Source organism: Photinus pyralis, unplaced genomic scaffold (assembly GCF_008802855.1).
Source record: "Photinus pyralis isolate 1611_PpyrPB1 unplaced genomic scaffold, Ppyr1.3 Ppyr1.4_LG4, whole genome shotgun sequence".
NCBI classification, from domain to species: Eukaryota; Metazoa; Arthropoda; class Insecta; order Coleoptera; family Lampyridae; genus Photinus; species Photinus pyralis.
Window position 1 is genome coordinate 27,087,811 of NW_022170511.1, and position 13,644 is coordinate 27,101,454.

At 35.6% G+C, this 13,644-nt stretch overlaps 1 protein-coding gene across 1 annotated transcript; it reads right to left on the reverse strand.

Annotated features, from left to right (window-relative positions):
* Nucleotides 1-1,540: 1,540 nt before the first annotated feature.
* LOC116169293 (helix-loop-helix protein 1) lies at nucleotides 1,541-13,321 on the reverse strand. The gene is made up of 3 exons (XM_031485350.1): nucleotides 13,206-13,321; nucleotides 7,254-7,341; nucleotides 1,541-1,870 (listed from the first exon to the last, which is right to left on the reverse strand). The coding sequence occupies exons 2-3, from the start codon at nucleotides 7,325-7,327 to the stop codon at nucleotides 1,627-1,629; spliced, it is 318 nt and encodes a 105-aa protein (XP_031341210.1). The 5' UTR covers nucleotides 7,328-7,341; nucleotides 13,206-13,321; the 3' UTR covers nucleotides 1,541-1,626.
* Between the last annotated feature and the right edge of the window lie 323 nt (nucleotides 13,322-13,644).

Below are 13,644 nucleotides of genomic sequence, written 5' to 3' on the forward strand. Positions count from 1 at the left end.
CTACCGTGTAATGTATGTGTTTAATGACGACTCTGTAAGCTCTTTCTTCCTTTAATTGATATGTATGGTGTACTATGTTATTCTCTTTAAAGTATTTTGCTAGTTTTCTGTAACCATCTGTAGTATTGCATTTTATTTGGACAATATTGTTAGCTAGGCTTTTGGTACTATATTGTTCGTCTTCTAGACAGTCTCTTATTTGTGTTATCATGCTTGGATAGTTTACCACTCCATAAACAAATATTGGGGGGGGGGGGGGGGTTGGATTTTGAGGTTTGGGATTTTTGGTGCTGGTACTGGCCGGAGTTTCCTGTATGTTGTCATTGTCATTTGCTACTAGAGGAGTGAATTTGTTGCTTACTGATATAGCGTTATCTACATCTTCGTTGTTTTTCCTTCTTGTTACCTTTTTTCGTTTAGTGCCCTTTACTTTTTGCCATGTTATGTCAGTGGATTGTTCCATTTCCTCTTGTCCATCTTCGCTAGTGGATGACATTCTCAGTAATTGGTGATTGCGGTACTCGTGCTGCATTGAATTTACTGTTCCAGTTTGTGACAGGTTGTAATATTGTTGCTGTATTTGAGGGGCAGTGTTAAGGAATGCTTGTTGGGGTATTATATTTTGTGGGGTGTTATTGTAGTTTATTTGATGCAATGGGATTGTTGCCTGCTGTTGATTATTTTGAAATTGTAAATTTGTTTCATTATTAAGGTACGCCACTGGCGTATTGCATGGAAAAGGGTGTACATACATGTTCTTGCTGGAGCTGACCACTTATTCACTTGTTTTTATATTTCCTTGGAATGTAATACAATAAATAAAGTTTTGTTTGAGTTATCAGTATCACTAACTTGACCCGCAGGTCGACGATATAATTCATATCTCACTTGTTCACTCAGCGCGGTGTGCAACACGCAACTTTGCCAAATTTAAACTTAAAAGGAAAGAAAATTTAGTTTATATGAGCATAGCTGCTGAAAACACCTACAAAATCGTTTTTTCAAAGGTAGCTTGCGAAGGGAACTTAATTGAATTAATTGAAAAAGATGAATATCTTGAATAAAGGAAAAAAAATAATGCAGTTAACTTTCATTCGCGTGTTCCGAAAACTGGTTTGTGAACCAATTTCCATCTGTTTCTCACTCATATATTGATATGTGATAGATAATAAAGAACTAGTTTTAAGGGGAAGGTGTTCAATTGATTATAGTATCTCCCTCAGAACGTCAATTGATGTTTATTTAATTTATTCAAAGAAGATTTCTATTACAAACTTGAATCTATAATTTTATAAAATATAAAAATATAAAACAACCCCTGGTCAACTCAACAATTATTATATAAAAACTCTAGTTTTAATTACCTACCAGAAAAGTACAAAGAAGTAACTAGGTGGGTAAATCAGTCACGTAGACGTAGTTCCTTTTAGAGAATGGCTGAAATCGAAAATGAAATTAGGTAGGTACACCTTGTATAGGGAGAGATGAACCGAAATAGATTTTATCTTGAAAAATGTATTTACATCCATTAAGTGATCACTTATAAATTAGTCGATACTACAAAATATCACAAATTAATCTTAAATCGCTACTTAACTATAACAATGTTTTATAACAGACCAGCACTTATGTATCCAGAACATGATTTAAATAAGCAATATAACATATAGCTAAGCGTAAAATTTCAATTTTAGACAGTTTTTTATCCGGTGGAAGTGTCGGCAAAAGCTTCCTCAGTTCCGCAAAGGCGACATTAAAGGCTTCGACTCGAATCCTTTCCCTCGTTGCATGCGCCGTTCTGTACTTTTGGGTGGCACGTCGTCGACGTCTTCTTTCCTCTCTGCTTAAATTACCCATATCATTTCTTTCTCTAGAAACATAACAAGAATTAGTATTTAGAATTAAAATACCGCACCCTATCCGTTTTAAATTATTTTAAAAGCTTTCCTTATGCGAAAATCGATCATCGAGAAGAACCATAACTTGAAATTTGATCCCAACATGCACATCAGTTTTATGAGCGACATGTGTCACGCTATACGCCGATATAAATATTTATATAAATTTCCTGGTTGAAACATAAATTTGGTTTACCAAAAGAACGTTGCTCTATTTCCAATGTAACATCTATTTGAAATTCAATTTAGAAATTCGCATTTTGCACAAGGATCATTGTAAAAAGCACTATATTGAAATAGATAAATCGATAGACTCTACGGAATTTAGGTCAGTAAGGAATGCACATGTTAATGTTACTTAGCAGAAATTTGTCAGAATTTGCTAGTTAGAACTTTTGTGCTTTTTAATTGGTAATTTGGTGGTTGGGCTCGAGAATGTTAAACTCTACACGAAGAAGACGAAAGACAAGCAGACCCTGATTGTTACAGTCAACATATTTCGCTACCTATTGTTCGTCCAAAGTAGGCGTAAGTGGAATAATAAAGTTTATCCACGGAGACCTACCAGTGGTATACTATAATAATACGTTACATTATCATGATCATTTAGCTCAATAAGTTTATTGACAATAACATTATTTTAGCCGTGTTTTGTAACGGGAGCCCATTAACGCATTTTCTTTGTTTTTTGAAATACGGTCTTGACTTTTTAAATGCGTTTGAAAACTTAAGGCGCCTGTGAGTCGTGGAATACGGCGGGATTGTCCCAGGTTACAGAAAAAAATTTGTTGTTCTGAGATAATAATTCGCGTTGAGGCGTAGGTCAAGTTAAGTCAACCCCCTGTAAAATTACCTGTTACATCCCTGGAAAAATCCTTGATTCCTTAATACCAATCTGTAATGCTTCACCTGCATTTGACCGTGTTTTGAGCAAACGCGACCGTAAAAGTTTTGGGGACAAACACGTTACCTTCAAAAAAGAAAATCGAGTTGTTGCTGTTTGGGTCTTCCCGCTGTGACAATACCTTTACTGCCTGGCCAGTCAGAGAAAATAGAAGAAATCTTTCGATCACCACCCGACGGAAGTTTTTTGTTTGCGAGGGTGGCAAGAATTATCCCCGCAACTGCAAGATGGCTTCTTCTGGATGAATTTCCCTCAAATCACTAAACTTTTGTATTTCTTCAAATCTTCCCCTTAGCTTCCTGGAATTAGTGGTAAATCACCGTAGAATATCTAGAAATCTATTTATGAACCTTCTATGAATAGTCTTGAATCCCCAACCTTAAATGCTATGTAGTCTGTCTCGTTATTTCTTGGAGTCAGTTGTAGATCTTCCTTAAACTTTTATAAACAATTTTCGATCAATATTCTTCGAACCATTCTCAACCCCCACAATTTTTTTGAATCTTTTCCGTAGCTTTCTGGAATTAGCTTTGGATCGCCCTTGAATTTTCTTCGAACCTCTTAAAGTCTTGCATGAATTCTCCCAGAATGTTCCTTGAATTGTCTTCAATTCCTTTGTAATTTTCTGTACAAAATTTTGCCTTTGCATCTTCCATTATAAATATTCTTAAACATGCCCAACCCTAATTTTTTCTATTGTTAAATCTTAGAATTTTTTTCAAATCTTCAGGTGAACATTTAATTGAGTCTTTTTCGAACCAAATTTTTTTTGTATTATTCAGTCATCTTGGATCGTGACGAATCCCTTTACGAATTTTTTTTAAAACAATTTCTAATCTTCAATGTGCACTTCCTAGAATATTTCCCGTGGCTTCTTGAACTCAGCTGTGAATCTTTAGTAATATCCTTTGAATCTCATTAAAGTTTTCCGTGCGTTTACCCACAATCATCCTTGGATTGTCAGCACTCTTACCAATTTTCCATGGATTTTCTTCTACTAACCCCTAACCCTAAATTGACCGTAATCTAATCCGTAGCTTCCTGGAATCAGTTGTAAATCTTCTTTGACACACCATGAAACTTTTGTAGGTCTCTGGAATCAGCTGTGACGCTCTATGAATCCCTTTTAAATTTTCTATGAATCTTTCTGGAACCACCCTTGGATCACCCCTTTTCTGTGTAAAGTCTTTTTTTAATCCAATTCAAATTTTCAGGAAATTTTTCTAGAATTATCCACTTTACAAATTTTCCATGCATTTTTTTAACCTTAAGTTTTATCTAATTTGCCTCGTAGCTTCCGCCAATCATCTGCAAAACTGTTTTGAATTTTCAGTGAATTCCCGATTTATTTCCTCGAATCTTCCTATATTCCTGAAATCAGCTGTGAGTATTCCGTGAATCTTTTTCGAACCTCCTTTAAATGTTTTTAAAATTTTGCTAGAATCACCTCACGGACCCCTTTATGAATTTTCTACGGATTTTCTTCTAATCTTTCCAAACCTTAAATTTCCTCTAATTTGTACGTGGATTATCCTTGAACTTCTTTCGAACATCAAATTATCAGTGTATTTTCTTAGAATCACCTTTTATCCCTTTGTAATTTCTCGAGACATTTGCTAGAATCACCAGTTGATCCATGGACCTTCTTACAAAATCTCTAACCCTAAATTTTCTCATATCTTCCCCATGAATTTTTGGAATCAGTTGCAATTTTTCGAATCCCATTCAAATTTGTAGTGAATTTTTCTAGAATCATCCTTGGCGTGTCACGTATCCCTTTACGAATTTTCCACGGACTTTCTTGAAATAATCCCTGACCTTAAATTTTTCAAATCTTCCTCCTAGCTTCCTGGAATCAGCTGTAGCTCTCCTTTCAATCTTCCTAAACCTGTTGAGTGTTTAATGTATTTTGTTCGAAATCCATGAATGTTTTCAAATCCTTCACGTAGCTTTTCAGAATCAGATGTTAATGTGCCTTGACCCTTTTTCGAATCCCCTTAAAATCAGTGAGTTTTCTTTAAATCGTCCTTGAATATTCACGTAGTTAGCATGGATTTTTTTCGAACAATCCCCAACCGTAATCTTTCTCGTAGATTTTGCTAGAATCAATCCTAGATTCTCATGAACGCCTTTATGAACTATCCAATGATTTAAAAAAAATCTACCTAAATTTTCATGTTTCCCCGTAACTTCCTAAAGTTACTTGTTAATCTTTATTGAATCATTTTCGAATGCCCTTCAAATTTCTTCAGAATTGTTCTAGAATTATTCTAGAAGCGCTACGCTACCATGGATTTTATTGGAATAATTTCTAACTTTTTAGTAGAATTATTCGAAAGAAAAAAATCCCCTGGTTTTGTCCGTATGTTCCTCGTCTAACTCGAGAACAAAAAGAGACCACCCATTCTGAATCTGATAGTGCGAGTAGACGAAAATGGATAGAACGTGAGACCTTTTTTGCTTTTTATGGGAAATATCAATTTTGTTCTGCCTACATGCGCAAAAAGGAATATAACATTTTTTTAAAATTGAATGATAATTTTCTATTTCCAGTCTATCGTACTGTAGGGCTTCCTGCGTAGTCAGCTTAACCTATTGTAGCGAATGTTCCAGAAATTCCGATAGACATCGAAGCGCCATGAAAGATTAGTCATCGGCGATAAAGAACGAAGGCGTATATGATGCAATCTTTTATGGAAATATGACGTGTTTGTTCTAGAACATTCTGAAGCTTTCTTGAGCATTCGGGAACATTTCAGAAATCGTGTTGTTTGCTATCTAATCAAATCGAATTGTGTTTCGCGTCAGTTCCAATTTCGACACCAAAGTAATAAATAGTTCGCTCGGTTATAAATTGTGTATTAGTGAATGATAAATAATATTTGAATTGTTGTAAATCGATTCGCATTTCAAGAATGTTATAAGTTTATTGTTAATTAAATAAAACACGTGATTAAATTTACGTTACACTATAATTTAATCACTGGAATCGAATTAAATTATGCTTATTATTATTATAGTCCAATTCATGCGAATTACAGCAGATTTGGAGGTATCGCCAAGAGTGCATCAAAACGATAAATTCACAGAGGTTTCGGAAAATGGACAATCCAATGAAATTAATAAATTATATGAAAGATAATGGGAAAATCCCTACCAACGTAACGCAAATGCCCACCCTATATCCTCTCTGACAAGTTTTTCCGATTATGACTTCTTTCTCGATTTTGTGACGATTTAGTCTTACCCATGGTAGTACCACGAGTCGAACCCGAGGGCTACACTCCAGTTTTGGAATCGTGTTGTTTTCGCGAGGTCTAGAGGTGTTCGTGTAGTACGTCACCAGGAATGGTAAAGATCCTGGCACCGTAGGCGGTGTAGTGGTAGTTTAAAGGTTGAGATAGATGATTGAATTTTAATAGGATCGTGTAATGAGTTTTAAGTTCCCTCTGTATGTTCTTTCAACCGTGCCGCTTCTCGGTCATCACAGAAACAGGGTAAGATTAAGGTGGCTTCTGCCTCGTTTAGAGTCCAGCACTTCTGGCCTCGGATCAACGGAAGTGGCGTCCCTAGGTATAGCTGTTTGTTTGCAGCGTCAGAGTTGGACTCTTTCCAAGACACGATGCTATTTTCCTTTCTTCAAAAAAGGTACATTCGCTATAGTAAATAGGACATAGTGGATGTAGGCGAGATTTTAATTTGATTTTTAATAACTGGAACGGTTTTAAGGGTGGTCTGGAGGTGAATATTTGGGTGTTGCGCAAATATTTTAAACTTGGTATTACAAGATTATTCCAATGACATTTTCGTCTTCCGACGGATTGCCTAATTTTTGCAATCGTGTGAAATTTTCAAAAAAGCAAGCCACATTTCTTTACCATTTGGAGAAGTTTCCATCCATTGATTGATTTTTGTTTGTCAACTTTTTAGAGACATGCCAGCCGAAACTTGCGTATTCGGGTTGAACGCTTCGGGGATTTCGCTACTGTAAATTACTATAAATAAGGTTATCATAATTTTTCAGTATTTTTGTATTACTGCTTTACTTTAACAAGCGTCAAAAAATTAATCATTATCGGTTGAATAATTGAATAATTATTTATGCTCTAATATTCTTACTAATAGTATCCATAATTTTTGTTTTTTTTTTGACATTTTAAGTTATGAACCAAAACGCGTGCCATGGTCGAATGCACTTCTCCGTGGTGTACCATAAAGTTAATAAAAGAGTTATCATGGTTCTTACGCAAAAGGACCAAACATTTCGTTAAGAAAAACCGAGAAAGACCCGATCTAACAAAAAAATTATAATAAGGGAACCCTTTATATATAAAATCTCTCACTTTTATGCACGGCTTTGTAAATTAATTAGTTAAAACGAATTAATTACATCATTGAAACCTTTCAAAGTGCTAGGTACCTGTGTAAATCAAAATATTGAAAATACACACCTTCTCCTTTGTACGCCATTACTGTTACAAGATGTAATAGTCTGCAAAACCTCCCGACTATCGTGGTTATTCATCGTTGCATATTCATCTGCAAAAAATTGAATTCATCAGTTTTGTGCTTGGCGATGATTAAAAAAGAACTTGTACGCGGGTCGCTCCGAAAATTTCTGCAAACTATGACAAAAACTGCTACTTATTTTATTGGTTTTCAACATATTTTCCTTTTAGCTTAAAACATTTATCCAGTCGATGAAACCAATCGTGAAAACAGTCACGCGATTACTCTTGAGTTACTTCCGATACTAGATTTTTAAAACTCAAGCACGGGATCATTTGAAGCTAAAAAACGACGACCAAGTAATTTTTCTTTGAGTTTAGAAAAAAGAAGTCCTACGGGATTAGTTGGGGACTATAAGGTGGATAGTCCAGTAACTTCACTGTTGACTGCTTCAAACTGCATTGTGGGAAGATGCATTGTAATGATGCAAGACAATGTTACTTTTTGGGCGCATTGAACGAGCTTTTTGATAAAACCAGTCGTGTACTATTGAGCAATTTGTAAATACATATGTTAACATATACCAAAAACAGATCAGATTGTTTTTGTAGTTTTCATTGCATCAGCTTGCAAAAATTTTCGGAGCAACCTTTTGGAACTATATTAAATGAACTCATTTACGATGACCAAGTTAGCAGTAGTGAAATGGAATGATAGACGCTTTTGGAGTATCATCATTTTTTGTGATAATCTACGAGAAAGGAGTGCCAAAAGTATTAATTTGAATTGGAATGAACTTGAAGAGATCGAAGGTTTTATAACTATGGTAATTTTGGAGCTGCAAGTATCACACTATGATAGAGGCAACATCTTCAAAACGGTGAAACTAAGATCGTCACAATTCACCCACCCACGACTCAGTGGTCAGTCATATTGGATAGTACTCACATTTCGATTCTTTCCTGCTATCAATCTTGTAATGTTTTAGAAACGCTTTGTTTCAACAGCAATTACTATTTGTCCCTAGAACCTTTGGAAACCGTTACACGATAAAAAATATAAAAAAACAGCCCCGTCAATTCCTCCCATTATTTTTTTATTTATTTATTTCACGCCTACGAAGCATTCACATAAAAGAAGCTCCCATTGGAATCTTAAAAATTAAGCAATGTCTAAAGTTAAAAGTAGTAAAAACTTTGACTCAATAAATTGCATGTATACTATTCTATACGGATAGTAGGCTCGGGTCAAGCTATTACCACGCTCTTATTTCGGTGATCGAGACAAAATTGCAGTGTAAACAGAAGATGCTGGTATGCTATTGGTTTAAAAGGGACGCCGATCGCGGCAATTTCGTTGGTTCCGTTTTGACCTTCATATAAGTAGGGAAGCGCATAGCGAGCTAAAGGAGAGGTTTACCATTTTTAAAGTTGCGAAAGCAGTATTAGTTTAAAAAGTGAATAATTAGCGGTCGAGTGACTATATAGTTAAGGTGTAAAGTTTAATTGTAAAATGTGTAGTTTTTTTCAATACAGTCAACTTATAATCGGTTAATAAGTGGAGGATTAATTTTTGAAGAGGTAACAATCGCTTAATGGCGGAGATAAAACAAATGGGTTTTGACATGAGATACAGGGTCCCCAAATTACATGCATTAAAAAGTACATGCTAAATATTTCGGAGTGCGTGTATTTAAAATTATCTATACCGAATTCCAATGGAAAAAAACAATTAAATACGTGGCTACCATAACAACGATATACGTAATAAAAGAAAGTTGAAGAAGTGTGCTTTGCACCGACGCATCAATATTCGTAAAATGCGCCATTAATATTTTTAGCGCATTTTTGAAAAAAATACGCTATTATATTCGTCATTGCTGGCAGGCCGGCTGTCCGCGTTAGATCTCCACAACTACAATAGCTAGAGACTTCAAATTTTCACTAAAAGCTTTCTGCTATAGTGTAGATGTGCAGGCACTAGTCTATTTTGAGTTAGATTACTTGTGAGATCGATAATTGAAGAAAATAATTTCGATATGGGTTTCGGAGGTGCTATAATTTTACCGTTAGATAGCGCTACCAGTATAAAAACTTATTATTTACTTTGCGATTTGTTTTACAAAATGAAGACGTACCGTCAATTGAAATTAAATAAAATTAATTATTTAACGCAGCCAAAATTACTCGTGAGATCGATAATTTTAAACTTCGCTAATAAAATACTGACCTGTATTACCAAAAATGCGCTTTAATCATGCATATGCTGATTTACAACTTGTTTTATTATACAAGACGATAAAGGGATATTTTAACCATTGAGTGAATTAACTTCCACGAGGTGCCTTTATCGTCGCGTATAATACAAAACTATATTTTATAGCAGAAGCCATATAAATCATTGTAAAGCTCTGACTGAATTAAACTTAGACGTCAAAAATACCAAGCTTAGGTTGTGCAGTCGCGGTCGTTTCCATAGAAACAGCATTGCCATATGTTCTGAACGTCATTTTATATCGTGATCCGTATCCTATTTGAAATAAGAATACTCCAGGTGCGAATATTTCGACGCGAATCCGGGAACGAATATTCTTGGAACATACAGTCCGCATACAGTATTTTTAGGGTTAATATTCCGAGGCATTGCGGGGCGATAATCTTCCGGAGTCGAATTTTTAGGAAGTCAAATTTACCTGACGAGCTAGTCTTTCGACCATAATAATATACAGGGTGTCCCTAAAAGGTCTGTACAACGCGCTACCAGGGGTTCTTGGTATCAAAATAGGACGATTTAACCCAACTTACCTCTATCCAAAAGTGCCTCGGTAAGGCGCTATCTACCGCCAAAGATTAAAAAAAAAAATCGTTATTTTTATTTTATCGGAAAATGGTTTTGCCGATTAAAATGAAATTCGGGATGTGAATATCTAATGTAAAAAGGGTCTTTGTGATATCATCGTTTTGATTGTAGTTGCTATGTAGGTGGTAAAATACTGACCATCCACATCTGAAGAGGTCTAAAACTTTTTAACTACTATTTTGACGGTTCTGAATTTTTAGACACTGATAGACAGTTTACTTGCAAGCATTTTTTGTCTCTTGATGAATATCGCTATCTGTGATGGTTTACGAAAAAAAAATTTAGGCATGATGAATGGCATGCACCATACATGCGATTGTTCCTCAAAAAATCAGAAGATGGCTGTGAAACCTTAGAGTGGCGTAACGTTTGTTTGTTGTTTCTTAAACTTGAAAATTTACGTTTTGCTTGAAGACTTAAAATTTCATTGTTAAAATTGTAATATGGCCTTTCAATACAGTAACGCAAAGTTAACTGATATGCTATTAGTGTTTGGATAGTGTCGTGGAAATGGTCGCCAATGCGTTATGTAGTATACTCACAGGTTTCCAAATCGTCATAGCCTACTTCTTGCTTGCACTTATGGTTTTTGAGGAACAATCGCATGTATGGTGCATGCCATTCATCATGCCTAAATTTTTTTTCCTCCTAATGTGTTGGTACCAAAGCGCCCTGTAAACTCATCTCTCAAAAATCCCACGTTTCTTAGCAATTTTGGTTTAGATTTGATCCTTTTGTTTTTAAATTTTCATTTATCACCACCTCTGTTATTTTCTTTCGAAGATTTCAGGGACGGTTGTTTGCTGGGGGACTCCTAATCTATAGTACCAAGTTTTCTGTGAGGTCGGCCGTCAACCATACTACGTTTTTTAGGTATTCTGGATTAAGGGTGGATCTTTTTGCTTATAAATCGTGATTTTTTCGGTTATTTTTATTTTATCTGACGGATTTGAAATGCAACTGTTCTCTGGGAGTCCCATAATTCTTAATCTGTTAGTACCAATCTCGGCAATTTCAGGTCATTCTTTTTTTTTCTATTCCTTTTAATTTTAAGTGACATAATTTGAAAGGGGTTGCTCTTATAGACCTTATAACCTATTAGTACCGAGCTCCCTATGAACCCAACCCTCCGAGAAATTGTTGTTTCTTAGGAATTCCACTGAAATAGTTGCAGCTTTTACCATTTTTCCCGACCCCTTTTATTTTAGGCCGTGTAATTAACAACTTTCAGGGCGGGGCTATATTATGTGGGGTCGGCGACATCTGGGCGCCATCACCGAGCGAAGTTTACTAACGTGGTGATTTTTCAGTTTTTTTTTATCTTCTTTTACAGTTTTGGTCTGATTGTTTTCAAAGTGGTGTCGTCGGAAAGATCATGTAAACGCGCACAACTCTTGCGCGATGGCATGTTGTTTTTTTTCCTGGGGGCGAAGTTAACCACCTTCTTCGAGGGATAGTCGACTTTAGGCGCACAACTGTTTCTTTTCGCTGCGAATTATTTCACGCGGTTTCTTAGAGTTCGAATCTCGATCTCTCTTTCTCTTGTCGACAATAGAAGCTCGAAGTATTACAAGTGTTCAAAAAATTGATTACTATTTTTTGGAGGGCGTTTAGCGAAATGCACCAAGATGGCGCATTTATATGACAGTAGGGGGCGGTGGTCAGAAGTGGTAAGGAATATGGTAACCTCCGACAAGACTGATGGTTGGGTCAAAATTTCATACTCGAATTGCGGGTAGACGCGACGTCGAAAGTAGGGGGAACCGACAAAGGGAATAGGTTAGCCTCCGATAAGATCTGTCTGATAGAAACGAAATTCAGTGCAGCAAAGAACCATTGCCTGCTTTTACACTGAACTCTAAATATTACAAGAAAATACTAATGAAATCAAATTTAGATAATAAATACAGAATGACAATGCGGAACCGGCTGTTTTTATAACGCATAGTACGAAACTTATTAGAGTGGGGCAAGTGCGACGTTAACAATCACTACGCAGCGGTTTTTTCGCACTCACTGTAACATTGGTATGCGTGGAGCTGTTCCATGTCTCAATAGAAGATGGGTAAAGAATCTAAGAACAACAGGCTGTGTAATGAAAAAAAAAGCAACAAGTGTCAAAAAGAACGGTAAGAACTCCCGAACACGCAGAGCGAGTACGAGAGGTGGTCGTCAGAAGTCGTACACGGTCCGCCCGAAATCGTACAATTGAAATTGGACGGTTCCGAAACCCCAGGTCCATTCAGTTCTGAAGGCACTTTGTGATAAGCATATTCGATGTCTTCCTGGGCACCCAAATTGTAATTTTTTTATTAATACAACAATAAAGTTTTGTCATTTTACCTCTCAAGAAAAATTTCCGCGTTCCACTGGTGGCAATTTCCGCTTGCATAATGATTCTATTGGCTCCTTATTAAATAATGCAGTTTCTATTGGACAAGAATAGGTATAGGTAGTGGAATTTTGAGCAAAATTATAAATTAATTTTCCTTTTCTTATATTTTTTCTATAAAAGATTAGTTGAATTAATTGCACATCTATCCTTTTTTTGTTAAAAATGTATGTGTACAATAATGTTTCACCGAAAGACGTTATCTTCCATAATGATATTAAAAATGTACATACATCTCAAACCAACGATGTATTGCAATATTCAACATAGATGACACGCTTCCCCGTGTGACATAAAAATGCATTCGGAATTTAATAATTTATTATTAGGTTCTCTCGTTTTCCAAAATCGATTTCGATTTTCATGAATTATGTGACAGAAAAATCGGAGAACATATGCGTATTTATTTTATCATTTATATGCCCAATAAAAGGGGGATCTCCAAATTTGAGTAAGCTTACACGGCATGTTTCTCAAGGGACCAATGCAAACCCTCCAGGACACACAAGTTGCACGTGGCTTTACTTATCACCCTTGAATTATACCATTATCAATCATATAAACAACAATATAATTGAATTATAATCATACATTTGGTGGGAACAATGTTGCGAAAAATTAGCCTTCGGGCGTATATTATTTTTAGTCTAAACCCCAAGGCCAATAAAAATAATTATTTATTATAATAAAACAATTCACTCACCTGCTTGATTTAACAGAAAAGCTCGACCGCACAAAATTCGGGTTACGGTTACGATAAGTATAGATGTTTGTCAACTGATGTAAAATAAAAGGGATGATGCTCCAGAAGCTCCTGCAGCATCCCTTTCGGGTTTCAAATTCGGGACCTCCTCTAAACCAATCGTAACCTTTCATCACAAAGCTCCTCCCAAAATCAATACCCTTATTATTAAGGTAATTGTAATTGCATAATTTTTATCAATTGCTTCGCATGTGTTGTCTATAAAAGCGTTTCGGCCACAAACGGTACGACATTCTAAAATTTAAAATGAATCAATAGATAACATTCAAAATCAGAAATTAATATTCTACAAAATCAGTAAATTGCTTATCAAAGGGATACATATTTGTTAAAAAATAATGACAACTATTTACAAAGGATTTACAATTTGATAAGAAAA

Excerpts from the sequence above, each read along its gene's own strand:
- LOC116169293 (XM_031485350.1), bottom strand. The coding sequence starts at position 7,327 with ATGAATAACCACGATAGTCGGGAGGTTTTGCAGACTATTACATCTTGT. Across the intron at positions 1,871-7,253 it reads AATGGCGTACAAAGGAGAAG|AGAAAGAAATGATATGGGTA; the intron begins GTGTGTATTTTC and ends TTATGTTTCTAG.